This window comes from Trichechus manatus, unplaced genomic scaffold, assembly GCF_000243295.1.
Source record: "Trichechus manatus latirostris isolate Lorelei unplaced genomic scaffold, TriManLat1.0 scaffold00019, whole genome shotgun sequence".
Lineage (NCBI taxonomy): Eukaryota > Metazoa > Chordata > Mammalia > Sirenia > Trichechidae > Trichechus > Trichechus manatus.
The window spans coordinates 10,567,456-10,586,204 of NW_004443955.1; the positions used below are offsets into that span (position 1 = coordinate 10,567,456).

The 18,749-nt window shown below is 39.0% G+C and overlaps 1 protein-coding gene across 2 annotated transcripts in view; it reads right to left on the bottom strand.

Moving 5' to 3' along the window:
- Positions 1–18,749, bottom strand: part of TJP1 (tight junction protein 1) — a 79,535-nt gene that overhangs the window by 47,699 nt on the left and 13,087 nt on the right. For both annotated transcript variants that reach the window (XM_004372638.3, XM_023727859.1), the window contains exon 4: positions 774–1,050. In XM_004372638.3, coding sequence (XP_004372695.1) covers positions 774–1,050 — 277 coding nt within the window. The remainder of the gene's footprint in view (positions 1–773; positions 1,051–18,749) is intronic.

Sequence of the window (18,749 nt, forward strand, 5' to 3'; positions counted from 1 at the left end):
CAACAACAACAGTACGCTAATCAGATCCACTGTTATCAAATTTGATTAGGAGTGAGGGGAGGCAGCTGAGCTGCAGTTGAAAAATGTTTCAAGAAGTCCTGCATTATGATGCCCCCAAAAGGGTACCTTACCCTCAATTTCTCCATTTAAAAACTAGTCTGCAATCAAAGAATAAACCCTACGTTGTTGTTAGTTGCCCTCTATTGATTCCCAACTCATGGTCATCTACAGGCTTTAGCTAATGTATCAATACTGGTTTATCAATTTTAACAAATGTACCATAGAAAAGCAAGATGTTAGTAACAGTGGAAACTCTCCCTACTTTCTGTACATTTTTTTCTGTACACCTAAAACTGTTCTAAAAAATAAAGTCTATTATAATTTTTTAAGTATGCTAAAAAAAAAATTTCCAAGATTTCTCCCCATGTTTACACTACAACTGATCCTAACAGCTAGGTGAAATACTGAATTTCAATTCAGTGATGGTGTTCTACTTCTTGTTAGCACCATTTGTATACCGCTGTTCTACAGACAACAACAAATCCAAAATCAACTACTGACACGTTATTTGAAGTGCTATATGCTAAAACAAAATGATTCAAGTAAGAGTAAATGGGACAATCCCTGAAGTCTGCCGCAACAGGATTTGACTCACAACAATAAAATAAGAACATAAATAAAAGCAAAGATATGAAGTACAGCAATTTTACCTCACATTAAAATCAGTCTTAAAATTTTCAAGTGAAAATGATAAGAAACTTGATAGACAATACCTTCATTTTTCCGGGATTTCACCAATGTAACTTTAGTGGGTTTAGCAGGTTGACTAGAAGCCACAGATCGCCTATCTGATCGTGGAGACAAACTCCTCTCTCTACTTGCACTTCTATCCCTTGACCAATTCTTCTCATTCCTTCTGTTAACCAGACCACCATGAACACTTCTTGGATCATGTACTTCTTCATCGTAACTATCTTCTTCATGGTCAGACACTAGTCCAGGATCAGTATGAGCTACTGGTATGTGAATTTTCTTCTTCCTTCGAATGGTCTACAAGTGAAAAAAAGATTGCTATATAATCTGATTTTCATGTACATACTTTCAGCTTCTAAAAGAAAAGAAAAATACATTTCCTTCATCCCATTAATTTAAATATGAATCAAGGAGACATGATAAACAAGCCATTATAACCAATTACTAAAGCATAATGACTATTTTCTGCTTTCTTTTATTTTACACCTTTAATCCTGGAGTTTTTTTTTGTTTGTTTGTTTGTTTTTTACTGTGTGTTAGATGAAGGTTTACAGAACATATTAGTTTCTCATTAAACAATCAATACACATATTGTTTGAGACGTTGGTTGTCAACCCCATGACATGTCAACACTCTCCCTTCCCCATTACCAGCTCTTGTTTATCATATATTCCTAGGAGTGGGATTCCTGGATAGTATGGAATTTCTATTTTTACCTTTTTAAGGAAGCACCATATTGTTTTCCAAAATGTCTGTACCATTTTACATTCCCACCAGCAGTGCATAAGAGTTCCAATCTCCCTGCAGCCTCTCCAACATTTATTATTTTCTGTTTTTTTAACTTGTGCTAGTAATGTCGGGGTGAGATAGTATCTCACTGTAGTTCTGATTTGCATTTCTCTAATGGCTAGTGATCTCAAATATTTCCTCACGTGTCTGTTAGCTGCCTGAATACCTTCTTTGGTGAAGTGTGTGTTCATATCCTTTGGCCATTTTTTAATTGGATTATTTGTCTTTTTGTTGTAGAGGTGTTGGATTTTCCTGTAGATTTTAGAGATTAGACCTTTGTTGGATTTGTCATAGCCAAATTTTTCCCCCCCGTCTGTAGATTCTCTTTTTACTCTTTTGGTGAAGTCTTTTGATGAGCACTTAAGTGTTCAACTTTTAGAAGATCCCAGTTATCTAGCTTATCTGCTGATGTTTGTGTAGTATTAGTTATGATTTGTATGCTATTTAAGCCATGCATTAGGGCCACTAGTGTTGATCCTGTTTTTGCTTCTATCAATTTTACAGTTTTTGGTTTTATATTTAGGCCTCTGAGCCATTTTGAATTAGTTTTTATGTATGGTGTGAGGTATGCTTCCTGTTTCATTTTTTTGCAGATGGACATCCAGTTTTACCAATACCATTTGTTAAAAAGACTGTCTTTTCCCCATCTGATGGACTTTGGGCCTTTATGAAAGATCAGGTGACTATAGGTGGACAGATTTACATCTGGGTTCTCGACTCTGTTCCGTTCGTCAATGTGTCTGTCACTGTACCAGTACCAGGCTGTTTTGGCTACCGCAGCTGTATAGTAGGTTCTAACATCAGGTAGTGCGAGTCCTCCTACTTTACTCTTTTTCTTCAAAAGTGCTTTAATTATCCGAGGCCTCATTCCTTTCCATATAATGATTCATTTTTCCATCTCTTTAAAGAATGTTGTTGGTATCTGGAATGGGATTGTATTTGTAGATTGCTTTGGGTAGAACTGACATTTTCACAAAGTTCAGGCTACCTATTCATGAGCTTGGTATGTTTTTCCATTTATGTAGGTCTCATTTGGTTTCTTACAGGAGTGTTTTATAGTTTTCTTTGTATAGGTCTTGTATGTCACTGGTTAGATTTATTCCTAAGTATTTTAGTTTGGGGGCTATTAGAAATGGTATTCTTTTCTAATTTCCTTTTTGTAGTTCTCTTTATTGGTGTATAGGAATCCTATTGATGTTTTGTATGTTTACCTTTTAACCTGCTACTCTGCTGAATGTTCCCATTCGTTTCAGTAGACTTTTTGTGGATTCCTTTCTCTGTGTATAGGATCACACCATCTGTGAACAGGGACAGTTTTACTTCCTCCTTACCAATCTGGATGTCCGTTAACTCTTTTTCTTGCCCTATTGCTCTAGGGAGGACTTCCAGCACAATGTCAAACAGGAGTGGTGACAAAGGGCATCCTTGTCTTGTTCCTGTTCTCAAGAGGAATATTTTCAGCCTCTCCCCATTAAGAATGATGTTGGCTGCTGTGTTTCTATATATATGTCCTTTATTATGCTCAGGAACTTCCCCTATAAACCTATTTTACTGACAGTTTTTATCAGGAATGGGTGTTGGACTTTGTCAAATGCCTTTTCTGCATTAACTGAGATGATCATGTGATTCTTTTTTCTTTATGTGGTGGATTACATTGTTTGATTTTCTAATGTGGAACCATCCTTGCACACCTGGTATGAATCCCACTTGGTTGTGGTATATTATTTTTCTGATGTGATAATTCCGTTGGCTAGAATTTCGTTGAGAATTTTTGCACCTATATTCATGTGAGACATTGGCCTGTAATATTTGTTTTTATGGTGTCTTTGCCTGGATTTGGTATCATGGTTGTCATGGATTGAACTGTGTCCCCCAAAAATATCTGTCAACTTGGCTGGGTCATGATTCCCAGTATTGTATAACTATGTACCACTTTGTCATCTGATGTGATTTCCTTATGTGTTGTAAACTCTATCACTATGATGTAATAAGATGGATTAGCGGCAGTTATAGTAATGAGGTTTACAAGATTAGATAGTGTCTTAAGCCAATCTCTTTTGAGATATAAAAGAGAGAAGCAAGCAGAGACACATGGGAATCCCATAACACCAAGAAAGGAGTGCCAGGAGCAGAGCGCATCCTTTGGACATGAGGTTCCTGTGCAGAGAAGCTCCCAGACCAAGGCAAGATTGATGACACAGATCTTCCTCAAGAGCCAATAGAGAAAGTGTTCCCCTGGAGATGACGCCCTGAATTTGGACACGTAGCCTACTGGGCTGTGAGAGAATAAACTCTTCGTTAAAGCTATCTACTTGTGGTATTTCTGTTATGGCAGCACTAGATGACTAAGACAATGGTTATGCTGGCTTCACAGAATGAATTCAGAAGTATCCCTTCCTTTTCTATGTTCTGAAATAGTTTGAGTAGTACTTGTGCAAGCTATTCTCTGAATATTTGGTAGAATTCTCCAGTGAAACCATCTGGGTCAGAGTTTTTTGTTGTTGTTGTTGTTGGGAGTTTTTTTTTTGTTATTACCTTTTCAATCTCTTCTCTTGTTATGGGTCTGTTCAGATTTCTGATCTCATTTTCTATTAGTTTGGATAGGTAGTGTGTTTCTAGAAATTTATCCATTTCTAACAGGTTTTGAAATTTGTTGGAGTATAGTTTTTCATAGTACTGTTATGATTCTTATTTCAGTGGGTCTGCTTTAATGTCCCCCACTTTGTTTCTTATTTCAGTTATTTGCATCCTCTCTTGTTTTTCTTTTGTCAGTTTGGCCAATGGTCCGTTGATTTCGTTGATGCTTTCAGAGAACCGACCTGGTTTTGTTGATTCCTTCTATTGTTTCTCTATTCTCTATTTATTTCTCCTCTAATCTTCATTATTTCCTTTCTGCTTGTGGCTGTGGGCTTGTTTTGCTGTTCCCTTTCTGTCTGTTCAAGTTGTATAGCTAATGTTTTGATTTTGTCCCTTTGTTCTTTTTGTTGTGTGCATCTATTGCTGTAAGCTGACCTCTGGGCACTGCCGTTGCTGTGTCCCTGAGGATGTGATATGATGTCTTTTCATTCTCATTTGACTCTAGAAATTTTTTTATTTCATCTTTGATTTCTTCTATTACCCAGTGCTTTTCAGGCAAGATGTCAGTTTCCATGTATTTGATTTTTGTTCCTTGCTCTTCCTGTTATTAATTTCTACTTTTATGGCCTTATGATCAGAGAAGACACTTTGTATTATCTCAGTGTTTTGGACTATGTTTTAGACTTTGATGAGGGTTTCTTTGTGGCCTAAGATGTAGTCTCTTCTGGAGAACATTCCATTTGTGATGGAAAAGAATGTGTACTTTGCTGCTGGTGGGAGAAGTGTTCTATGTGTGTAGGAGGTCAAGCTGGTTGATTGTGACCTCTAGATCTTCTGTATCTTTGCTGAGTTTCTTTCTAGATGTTCTGCCCTTTACCAAGAGTGGTGTGTTGAAATCTCCTACTATTATTGTGGAACGTTGAATTTCTCTTTTCAGTGATGTCAGAGTTTATGTATTTTGGAGGTCTGTCACTGGGTGTGTAGACATTTATTACGGTTATGTTCTCATGGTGGATCTTCTCTTTAATCATTATATAATGTCTTTGTCTTTTATGGTGGATTTTGTTTTCAGGTCTATTTCGTCTGAGATTAGTATTGCCACTCCTCTTTTTTGGTTGCTGTTTGCTTGATACATTGTTTTGAGTCCTTTCATTTTTAATACGCTTATGTCTTTCTTTCTAAGGTGTGTCTCTTGTAGACAGCATATTAATGGGTCCTGTTTTTATCTATTCTGTCACTGTTTCTTTATGCATGCATTTAAGCCATTTATGTTCAGTGTGACTATTGACAGATGTGAGTTTACTGCTGTCATTTTGTAGCGCTGATGTTTTCTTTGATCCTCTTACTCTCCTGTGCCGAAATCCTTTTTACTTTTTTTCATCTTTTGTTTTTACTTTGTTTTTCTTCATTTTGATGAGTAGCTTTGTTAACTTTCTTTATAGTTATCTTGAAATTTATCCCTGTCTTCCTAAGTATAAACCAGTATTTTATTATTTGATAACACCTTGACTTTCCATTTGAAAGTTCTATACCTACGCCGTTTATTCCTTCTTTTACTGTTTTGCCGTTGCTGTTATTTACTGATTGACCGCTCTGGATCCCTGCTGTAAATTTTTTAGTTTTGTTTTATCCTTGAGAGTTCATCATCTAGGTTGGTATCTGGCTGATGCTGTCTTATGTGCTAGATTCAGGTTGTTGTCTGATGTTGTTGTTTCTCTAACCGAAGGATTCCCTTTAATAATTCTTGTAAGTTTGGATTGGTTTTTACATACTCCTCTAATTTGTCTCTCTGGAAATATCATAATTTCGCCATCATATTGCAGGATATATTATTCTTGGTTGGCAGTTTTTTTCTTTCAAGATTTTATGTACGTCATCCTATTGCCTTCTTGTCTACATTGTTTCTGCTGAGTAATCAGAACTTAGTCTTATTGTTTCCCCTCTGTATGTGACTTTTCGTTTTTCTCAAGCTGCTCTCTGGAGTCTTTCTTTGTCTTTGGTTTTAGCAAGTCTGATTATGATATGCTTTGGTGTTTTTCTTTTGGGCTCTATTCTATATGGGGTCCAGTGAGCTTCTTCGATGGTTGGCTTTTCTTTTTTCATGATTATTAGGGAAGTTCTCTGTCAGCAAATCTTCCATGATCCTCTCTGTATTTTTCGTTTTCTCCCCATTCTGGAACTTCAATCACATGCAAATTTTTGCTTTTGAATGTATCCCACATCATTCTCAGGGTGTTTTCATTTTTCTTCTATTTTTTTCTCTGATTTTTCCTCAAAGTGGTATCCAAAGATTTGTCTTCAATTTCACTGATCCTATCTTCCATTGTTTCAAATTTGCTCCTAAAATTTTCTATTGCACTGTCCATTTCTGAAATCTTGTTGTTTATCTTTTGGATTTCTAATTTCTATTTTTTAAGATTTTTAATTGTTTATTTGACTTTTGTTCCTGTATTATTTTCCTGAATTCTTCCATTGCTTTGTGTTTTCTGATTTTGTCTGTATTTTCCAAGATTTTTGTCTATTTTTTGGTTATTTTTGTCTGCATTTTCCTTTATCTGTTGGAGACCCCTGAATATTAGAGTTTTGAATTCCCTATCAGGTAGCTCCAGTGCCTTTTCTTCTATCAGAAGATCACCTGGTGTTTTACTTCGGTCACTTTCTGGAGCCATTCTCTCCTGTTTGTATGTTTTGATATTGTCTGCTGTCTCCGGGACATTCAGGAATTATTTTCTTCATTTATTGACTATAGATTTGATTGTTTCATCCTGCATTTCTGTTTTATTTGGTTATGTTTGGGCATGCGGGCTGTGTGTGTTTTGTTGCTTGCTCACCTGTGGACACGATATTTCTCACCACCTTGTCCAGATGGGCATGGCTGGTCTTTCAGCTATGGTGCGGCACGACATTTCCAGCAGGGGTGGAGGGGTAGGGATGGGTAGTTTGTGGCATGAACTAGGGCTGACGGAGTGGTGCCCAGAGGATTGCGTTGGTGCCACTTGGAGGCATGGTGCTTGGCACATGGTGCAGACAGGCAGGAAGGAAAGGAGAGGATGTGATGTAAAGAGCTAAGTGGGTGGGTGAAAGAAAAAGAAGAGAGAGAAACAAGGGCAAAAAAACAAACCAAAAAAATGACGGAAAAAAGTAAATAAAATAGCAGCCCAGTAGCATTCGGTTGGCGGGGGCGGGGCAGGTCTGGCAAGGATGTGTACCAGTGGCTCTCTAGCCAAGCGGTGTGTCTCGGCTTGTCGAGAAGGGCTGTGGGCACTGCACGGGGCTAGGTCGGTGAGAGACAGGAAAGACAGGAAAGAGAGAAGAAACCAACCAACAAATAACTAAATGAAATAAATATAAACAAAAACAACAAATGTTCGTTGAGGAGCCAGTCGTTGGGGATGGGACGGAACTAAGGTGTCAGTGAGCTGATGTCTCTCTCACCACGTGCCATGGCATGGCCTTTCAGGAAGTGGCGGGGGCAGCGCAGGGCCTAGGTGGCAGGGAGAATGGGAAATATAAAGAAAAATAAAAAATATGGCACTGAGGGTGCCAGCCTGTGGGGGTGGCGTAGACCTGGAGAGGCTTGTGCCAGAGGCTCTCCAGACAAGCAGTACAGCACAGTCTGCCAAGAAGGGGTGAGGGCAGTGCACGGGGCTAGATGCGTCGGAGAAAGCAAAATAAGGAAGAGAGAGGAAAAAAAAAACAATAACGAAAAAATAAACAAAAAATGGAATTACGCTCAGGGCCCAGTCAGTGACGACAGTATAGACTGGGGGAGGCCACATGCAGTGATTCTTCAGCTGAGCGGTGCCTCATGGACCCTTGAGAAGGGGCAGGGGCAGAGCATAGGGTTGGGTGGGTGGGACAGAGGAAAAGAAGGAAAGGAGAGGGAGAGAAGAAACAAACAAAAAAAGAAGAAAGCAAACAAACAAAAAAGAAAATTACAGCCCATCAAGAAGGGGAGGGGATGGCACACGGGGCTAGCTGGGCAGGAGAAAGGAAAAGGAAGACAGAGAGAAAGAAGCAACAAAAAAGCCAAAAAATAAAAAAAACAAACAAAAAGGTACTGAAGGGGCCAGTCAGTGGCAGCAGGGCAGTTCCCAGCAGCAATGAGCTGATGTCAATCCGGCCGAGCGACCATGGACCACAGGAAAGCGGTAGAGGCCGCATAGAGGGAACAAGGGTAGGGGGTGGGAAAGCCTGTATCCCTGGTTACTGGGTGCTGTCTCCTGCTGGAAGCTCTGAGAAGTTGCCTTCCTGTAGTCCCTGTACGCAGTCCTTGGTGGCTGAGGTCCAAGATGGTGAATCCGTGCTGCGTTAGCTGGTAGAGGACCTCCGCTCTGTAGCTCTTATCGTTCTCCGTCAGTTTCTTATTCCATTTGGTGCTTGATCGAGTTCTTTATTACTTCATTTTGTGCTTAGGGTTCCAGGATTGACATTTGTTATCTGTATTACTTAGTTTTTCAGGTCTTTGCTGCAGAGGGACGGCATGGTGCTTCTGTCTATCGTGCCATGCTGGCTCTGCCTCTGTGGTTTCTTAATAAACAGATTTGGTTAGGAAGCTATTTAGGAAGAGTGGGCCTAATAAGGTCCCTATTTAATTCAGAAAAATCTTTAGAGTGTAATAAATACAAGCTTAAACGGAAACTAGGAACCACTGCTAGTATGAATAATGCCATCAAAAATACTGTAAATGCTACCACAACCACAGCAACCTTGCAAGTCCAACTTGATTCCTTAAAGATTTCAGATCCATCAGTATCAAGACTGACAACTGCCCTACCAGGCCTCTGAGAGAATGTATTGTATCTCCACACTAACATTCAACTTAGTATGTTGACGCTAAATAACTCAGTTACACTTCATCAACACATACTGCTTTCAGTCTATCTCCAATTTTTAACTTCTGGTCTAGGTGCAAATTCCTTCTTCTGGCATTATTTCCTCAATGACTCTGGCAACTGGCTCAGCGGTTCCTGTCCACTTATTTCCTTCATTTTCTGTAAGTTTAAGATCTGCATGTACTATCTTCTGATCGGGTGGCTTCTTAATCCCTCAGCTGTACTTCGTTTTCCCACACTGCTATACACTTGATCTCATCACCAAATGTGCCTCTCTGCAAGGTCTTCTTGGGTTAACACTCCTCTTCTTTTACTTCTGACACCTGGATCTACTGAAATATTTCCCTGTCCATCTTATTTCTGATTCCTCCATCTTTTCCTATTCTCTCAGTCCATTAATGCCCTTCTGGTTCAACTTCCTTCCTCCAAATAAATACTGGAGCAAGATGTCATGCTCCAATATTTAAACAACTTTCCAGAATTTCTTGACCCCTCAACCATCTGCCATTACAAACTTCAGTCCTATATTATCTTCACGTTCGAACCACTGAATTTCCACATGTTGTGTCAATTAAAAAACCAGTTGCCACAGAGTCAATTCCAACTCATGGTGACTCCATATGTGTTTAAGAGAAGAACTGTACTGCATAGGGTTTCCAATGGCTGATTTCAGAAGTAGATTGCGGGGGCAGAATAAAGATGGCAGAGTAGTCAGATGCTTCCGGTGGACCCTCTCATAACAAAGACCCGAAAAAACAAGTAAACCGATTATATATGACAATCTAGGAGCCCTGAACATCAAAGGCAAACTTGAGGAATAGGACTGAATGGCAGGGGGAGGGAGAGATGGTTTGAAAGCAGCGAGGAGTTGCCAGACCTGACCCACCAAGAGCCTGAGCCCTTCAGGACTGATCAGCTCATGCGTGAGTGGTGAGGCAGGCAAGCAGCAGTGATCAGGAGGCATTTCCGCACCGGGACAGACACAGCAACAGAGTCTACCTGGCCACCCAGAATCAGTGAGAAGCAGCCCTCGATTGGCGAAACGTAAGTACTTGCACCTGCCCTACCACGCGGATCAAAACCACCACCCTTAGGGAAAAACCTCTCAAATTTACCTCCCTGCTCCCTGCTCTGCACTGGATCCCAGACCAGATTCAGCAATTGCTAAGTTCCCTGGACCGGAAGCAGGATCTGTCACATGCCCTGAGCCATGCTACTGGTCTTGGAGAATGAACAAATCAACAAATGGGAAAAAATAAACTGCTGGCTCCCCTAAGCCAAGAACCCAGGGTAGGCACAGCTAGTTTACCTAGGCACAGACATAAGGGATCCATGGACTTTCAGTGCCTTTTCCCCTGCACACTTGCGTAGGCCCATTTCAACAGCATAGGCCCTCATTACCACATTACAACAGGGTATATACCTGAAGTCTGACTTCAACTGTTTCAGCTGTGAACTGGCAGGTTCCTAATATTTGACACTGCTCTGCCCCTTAAGCAGGGTCTTCACCTACACACATCAGATGCCTGAGGACTGGTGGCTCCATCCACGTCACCTAGCCATCTGTGATAGCGACCCAAGAATAAAGAGATGCCCCCCAGTCCTTACAGCCAACAGCACTGGGTGCTCGTAGTCCGGACGGAAAACCCACCAACCTACGCAGTCTAGGGAACAGGGACACGTTTTCCTCCTGGACACCTGGGGGTGGCCGTCAGCCCCCTGCCTTGCTCAGAGTGTGACCCCCTGCTCCAGCCAGATACCTGTGTCTACAACAATCACCCATGCCTCTCTAGGTCTGTAGGTGAGAGCCTGTACCACACACTTGGTGGCTATCTAACTGGGCACCTGAATGGAGTCCATACAGGAGGAGTGGGCGGAATCCTGAGCTCACATATCAAATAACAGATCTAACCACCTGGTGAAAGGACATTAGAGCTTCTAAGGTGCCAATAATCCTACTAGCTGACACCAGCAGCCTATCTGGGCATATCAAAATAAAACGAGAAGCTACAACACAGTAAGCAAACATAAAAGAAATAAACATAATAACTTATTGATGGCTCGGAGACAATAATCAATATCAAATCACATAAAGAGGCAGTCAATGATGGCTTCAGCAAGCTCCCAAAATAAAGAATCTAGAAATATTTCAGAGGAGGTAAATTTCTTAGTATTACTGGAGGCAGAATACGAAAGATTAAAATACAGAACTCTTCAGGAGATTAGGAAGGAAATTAAGCAAAATGCAGAAAATGCAATAGAGAAAATTAAAAAGATTAGAGAAGACCATAATGACAAATTTAACAGTTGCAAGAATCCATAGAGAGACAGCAATCAGAAATCCAGACTTAACAATAAAATTTCAGAATTAGACAACACAAAGTCATAATAGCAGAACTGAGGAAATGGAAGTCAGAATTAGTGAGACTGAAGATAAAGCACTTGACACCAAATTATGTGAGGAAAACTCAGATAAAAGGATTAAAAAAATGAAGAAGCCTGAAGAATTACATGGGATTCGATCAAGTGGAATAACCTATGAGTAACTGGAGTAGCAGAACAGGGGGGATAACAGAAAATACAGAGAGAATTGCTGAAAATTTGTTGCCAGAAAATATCCCTGATATCGTGAAAGAGGACAAGATATCTATCCAAGATGCTCATCGAATCCAACATAAGGTAGATAACAAAAGAAAGTCACCAACACATATTATAATCAAACTTGCCAAAAGCAAAGATAAACAGAATTTTAAGAGCACCTAGGGATAAACGAAAAGTCATCTAAAAAGGAGAGTCAATAAGAATAAGCTCAGACTACTCAGCAGAAAACATGCAGCCAAGAAGTCAATGGGAAGACATATAGAAAATCCTGAAGGAAAAAAGCTGCCAGCCAAGAATTATACATCCAACAAAACTGTCTCTCAAATATGATGGCAAAATTAGGGCATTTCTAGATAAACAGAAGTCTACAGAATTTGCAAAAAACTGAACCAAAATTATAAGAAATGCCAGAGAGAGTCCTCTGGTTAGAAAATCAATAACATCAGAAAACAACCCAAAACTAGAACATGGAACAGAGCAATCAGGTATCAACCCAGATAGGGAAGTCACAAAAGGAAATCAAAGCTAAAACACTGAAAATAGCAAAACAGACGTCAATATGTACAAGACGAGAACACTAAAACAAAAAAAAGGGACTTAAAAAACATAGACAAAGATTTTTCCTATGGAGAGGAAGTCAAGATGATATAAAGAAATAAAAGACTGGTATAAACTTAGAAAAATAGGGATAAATATTAAGGTAACCACAAAGGAAACTAACAATCATACAAGTCAAAAAAAAAAAAAAAAAAAACTAGAAAAATATAAAGACTCAACAAATACAAAATAAACAATGAAAAAGATGAAAGAAAATACATAAAGTACTCAGCACAGAAAATTAAGTGGAACAAAGAAACTATCAACACCACACACAAAAAAAGACATCGAAATGACAGCACTAAATTCATAGCTATCACTAATTATGCTGACTGTAAATTGACTAAATGCACCAATAAAGAGACAGACAGTAGCAGACTGGATTAAAAAACACAATCCATCTATATGCTGCCTACAAGAGACACACCTTAGACTTAAAAACACAAACAAACAAAAACTCAAAGGATGGAAAAATATGTATCAAGCAAACAACACTCAAAAAAGAGCAGGAGTGGCAATATTAACCTCTGACAAGATAGACTTCAAGGTAAAATCCACCACAAACGATAAGGAAGGACACTATATAATGATTAAAGGGTCAATACACCAGGAGGACATAACTATGATAAATATTTACGCACCCAACAACAGGGCTCCAAAATACATAAAACAAACTCTAACAGCACTGAAAAAAGAGACAGACAGCTCCACAATAGTAGTAGAGGACTCCAAAACACGACCTTTCGTGAAGGACAGAACATCCAGAAAGAAGCTCAACAAAGACATGGAAGAGCTAAATGCAACAATCAACTAACTTGATCTCAGAGACACACACCGAACACCCAACCCAACAGCAAGCAAGTATACGTTCTATTCTAAAGCACATGGAACACTGCCAGAATAGACCACATGTTAGGCCATAAAGCAAGCCTTAACAAAATCCAAAGCACTGAAATATTACAAAGCATCTTTTCTGACCTAAAACCATAAAAGTAGAGATCAGTAACAGAAAGAGCAAGGAAAAAAAAATCTAACACATGGAAACTGAACAACACCTTGCTCAAAAACAACCGGGTTATAAAACAAATTAAGGATAGAATAAACAAATTCATAGAATCAAATGAGAACGAAAACACATCTTACCAGAACCTTTGGGACATAACAAAAGCAGTGCTCAGAGGTCAGTTTACAGCATAAATGCACACATTCAAAAAGAAGAAAGAGCCATAATCAAAACATTAACCCTACAACTGGAACAAGTAGAGAACAGCAAAAGAAGCCCTCGGGCACCAGAAGAAAACAACTAATAAGAATTAGAGCAGAATTAAATGAAATAGAGAATAGAAAAACAACTGAAAGAGTTAACAAGTCCAAAAACTGGTTCTTTGAAAAGAGCAACAAAATTGATAAACCATTGGCCAAACTGACAAAACAAAAACAGGAGAGGAAGTAAAGAACTTGTGTAAGAAATTAGATGGGTGATATCACAACAGACCCAACTGAAATTAAAAGAATCATAACAAAACAGTATGAAAAACTGAATTCCAACAAATTTGAAAACCTGGACGAAATGAACAAATTTCTAGAAAAGCACCACCTAACTAAACTAACATAAACAGAGGTAGAGCAACTAAATAAACCCAGAAGAAAAGAAGAGACTGAAAAGGTAATTTAAGAAACTCCCAACAAGAAAAAGTCCTGGCCCGGACAGCTTCACTGGAGAATTCTACCAAACTTTCAGAGAAGAGTTAATACCCCTACCACTAAAGGTATTTCAGAGTATAGAAAAGGATGGAATATTCCCAAATTCATTCTATGAAGCCAGCATAACCCTGATACCAAAACCAGGTAAAGACTCAACAACAAAAAAAAATTACAGACCAATATCCCTCACGAACACTGACGCAAAAATCCTCAACAAAATTCTAACCAATAGAATTCAGCAACACATCAAAAAAAAAAAAAAACAAAAAAATTCAACACGATCTAGTGGGATTTATACCAGGTATGCAGGGATGGTTCAACATCAGAAAAACAAATGTAATCCATCACATAAATGAAAGAACCACATGATCTTATCAATCGATGCAGAAAAGGCATTGACAAACTCCAACACCCATTCATGATAAAAACTCTCAACAAAACAGGAATAGAAGAGAAATTCCTCGATATAATAAAGGGCATTTATACAAAGCCAACAGCCAACATCATCCTAAATGGAGAGACTTTGAAAGCATTCCCCCTGAGAACGGGAACCAGACAAGGATGTCTTTATCACCACTCTTATTCAACATTGTGCTGGAGGTCCCAGCCAGCCAGAGCAATTAGGCTAGAAAAAGAAATAAAGGGCATCTAAATTGGTCGGGAAGAAGTCAAAGTATCTCTATTTGCAGATGATATGATCTCATACATGGAAAACCCCAAAGAATTCACAAGAAAACTACTGGAACTAATAGATTTCAGCAAAGTTTCAGGATACAAAATATACATTAAAAAACCAGTTGGATTCCTCTACAGCAATAAAGAGAAGTTCGAAGAGGAAATCACCAAATCAATACCATTTACAATAGCCCCAAGAAGATAAAATACTTAGGAATAAATCTAAACAGAGATGTAAGAGACCTATACAATGAAAACTACAAGACATTACTGCAAGAAACCAAGAGACTTGCAAAAGTGGAAAAACACACCTTGCTCATGGATAGAAAAACTTAACATTGTAAAAATGTCAATTCTACCCAAAGCATTCTAAAGATACAATGCAATTCCAATCCAAATTTCAACGGCATTTTTTAATGACATGGAGGAACAAATCACCAACTTCATATGGAAAGGGAAGAAGCCTCGGATAAGAAAAGCACTACTCAAGAAGAAGAACGAAGTGGGAGGCCTCACACTACCTGGTTTTAGAATCTATTATACCACCACGGTAATCAAAACAGCCTGGTACTGGTACAACAACAGATACACAGACCAATGGAACAGAATTGATAATCCAGACATAAATTCATCCACCTATGAGCAGCTGATATTTGACAAAGGCACAAAGTCCATTAACTGGGGAAAAGAGAGTCTCTTTAACAAACAGTGCTGGCATAACTGGATATCCATCTGCAAAAAAAATGAAACAAGACCCACACCTCACACCATGCACAAAAACTAACTGGAAATGGATCAAAGACTTACATATAAAATCAAAAACGATAAAGATCATGGAAGTAAAAATAGGGACAACACTACGGGCCCTAATACGCGGCATAAACAGAATACGAACCATAAGTAACAATGCACAAGCACCAGGAGACAGACTAGATAACTGGGAGCTCCTAAAAATTCAACAGTTATGCTCATCAAAAGACTTCCCCGAAAGAGTGAAAAGACAATCTACACTGGAAAAATATTTTTGGCTATGACGAATCTGATCAGCGTCTAATCTCTAAAATCTACAAGATACTGCAAAACCTCAACAACAAAAACACAAAGAAAAATGTGCAAAGGATATGAACTGACACTTCATCAAAGAAGATATTCAGGTGACTAACAGACACATGAAGAAATGCACACAATCATTAGCCACTAGAGAAATGATGATCAAAACTACAATGATATATCATCTCACCCCAACAAGGCTAGCATTAATCCAAAAGACCAAAAATAATAAATGCTGGAGAGGTTGTGGAGAGACTGGAACACTTATACCTTGTTGGTGGGAATGTAAAATGGTACAGCCACTTTGAAACTCATTTTGTGCTTCTTTAAAAAGCTAGAAATAGAAGTACCATAGAATCCAGTTATCCCGCTCCTTGGAATATATCCTAGAGAAATGAGAGCCATCACACAAATAGATATATGCATACCCATGTTCACTGCAGCACTGTTCACAACAGCAAGAAGATGGAAACAACCTAGGTGCCCATCAACAGATGAATGGATAAACACATTATGGTATACCCACACAATGGAATACTACGCAACGATAAAGAACAACGATGAAGCCATGAAACATGGAGGAATCTGGAGGGCATTATGCTGAATGAATTTAGTCAGTCACAGAAGAACAAATACTGTATAAGACCAATATTATAAGAACTCAAGAAAAGGTTTAAACACAGAAGAAAACATTATTTGATGGTTATGACGGTGGGGAGGAAGGGTGAGGGTTATTTACTAACTAGATAGTAGATAAGAATTATCTTAGGTGAAGGGAAGGACAGCACATACTACAGGGAAAGTCAGCACAACTGGACTAAACCAAAGCTAAGAAGTTTCCTGAATACAATCAAACACTCTGAGGGACAGAGTAGCAGGGGTAGGGGTCTGGGGAATATGCTTTCAAGGGACATCTAGGTCAACTGGCATAACAAAGCTTATTAAAAAAATGTTCTGGATCCCACTTTGGTGAGTGGCGTCTGGGTTCTTAAAAGCTTGCAGGCAGCCATCTAAGATGCATCAATTGGTCCCAACCACGTGGAGTAAAGGAGAATGAAGAACACCAAAGACACAAGGAAAGTGGTAGCCCAAGAGACAGAAAGGGCCACATAAACCAGAGACTTCATCAGCCTGAGACCAGAAGATCTAGATGTTGTCCAGCTACCACCAATGACCGCCCTGACAGGGAACACAACAAAGAGTTGCTGATAGTGCCGGAGAAAGGTGGGGTACAGAACTCAAATTCTATTAAGAAGACCAGACTTAATGGTCTGACTGAAACTGGAGGAACCCCAGAAAGCATGGCCCCCGGATTCTCTGTCAGCCCAGAACTAAAACAATTTTCAAGGCCAACTCTTCAGAGAGGGATTGGACTGGACTGTGGGACATAAAGGGATACTCGTGAGGAGTGTGCCTCTTAGCTCAAGTAGATACAAGAGACTAAACAGGCAGCTTCTGTCTGGAGATGAGACAGGAAGGCAGACAGTGTTAGCAGCTGGTTGAATGGACATGGGCAATCAGGGGTGGAAAGAAGGAGTATGCTGTCACAGTACGGGGAGAGCAATTAGGGTCACATAACAATGAATGTATAAATTTTTGTATGGGAATCTAACTTGAAATGTAAACTTCCTTTAAACTACAACAATTAAAAAAAAAGTAGATTGCCAGGCCTTTCTTCCAAGGCACCTCTGGGTGGACCTGAACCTCCATCTTTCAGTCAGCATCAGACTGCACTAACCATTTGTACCACCCACTGACTCCACCTTGTCAGTTAGGTCATTGATAAATTCATTTTACTCAACAGAATTCTCATTTTTGTTCAGCAATCTTTTCATCCACCTCTTGTTGCCTATCTACGGAATTTGCCAATGCAGGTATTCCAAAAACTATTCTCTAACATCTCAATCACTTATCCTGGTTTATGGAGATCACAGCCAATTCACTTGCCCTCTATTCTTCAAATTTTTTCAGTACCTCATTTATTTGATTCTCCTTCCTTCGTTCTCAAAGATCAAACTAATCCTCTTCCTCTATGAAGCAAACCCTCCCATTTGAGCTCTTATTCTCATCCCTGTCCACCGTCAAGATCTTTCTTCAATTATCATGCCCCAAGTTGCTTACAACTTTAATCTCTCCTTATCTACCTCAGTACATACTTGCCCAAGCCTCCAAGTTCCACCTTTGCAACTAATATAATTAAGTAAGAGTCAGAAGAAAAATCATCCTTTGACTCGTACGAGATCCTTCTCCTTACGTACTGGACCAAATATATAGTACAGGCAGTCCCTGGGTTACAAATGTCTGACTTATGTACATCCGGTAGTTAGGAACCAACTCCCATAAAGCCTATTATATAAAAAAAATTGGAGGTACATACAATGGTCTGTAATAAGAAAGGGGCCCTACTTTGCAATGCGCATCAAAACATTATTATTACTGTATTATTATGTTAAAAATGTTTTAGCATTATCTGGAAGTGTTTAATGTTTTTATGCATAGAAAGGTACACTATGTAGTATGACAAACATTTGAATGATGCTAAATACAAACCACACCTGTTTCAACTTATGCACAAATCTGACTTAAAGACAGACTTACGAATGGAACTTGTTCATAATCTGAGGACTGCCTATATTTCAAATACACTATAGGTTTTGAACCTACTTCTTATTAATTTCTGTGGGGAAAACTATGGTCTCAGAATACAACTTTCTTGGATGCTTTACCAATGTGGGGTACATGTGCTTACAATTTTGCACAGAAAAATAAACAAAAAGGCTCAACATTTCAAAGGAATGGAGGGCTTAAAAAGCTGGAGGTATATGTGGAGTTTCCCCCTTAGCTACATGGGGGAAAAACAATTTACTGAAGGTGCTCACCTCGGAGTATGCAGAGATCCATCTGAAAAATACTATGAATAATAATGATAATGCCCACGATCAGGAGCTATGGCAAGGAAACTGCTAAAGCTTATTTCAACTTACAAAAATCAACACAACTGGGGAAAAGACAATCTTTTTAACAAATGGTGCTGACAAAACTGGATGTCCATCTGCAAAAAAATGAAATAGGACCCATACCTCATACCATATACAAAAACTAATTCAAAATGGATCAAAGACCTAAATATAAAGCCCAAAACTATAAAGTTCATAGAAGAAAAAACTG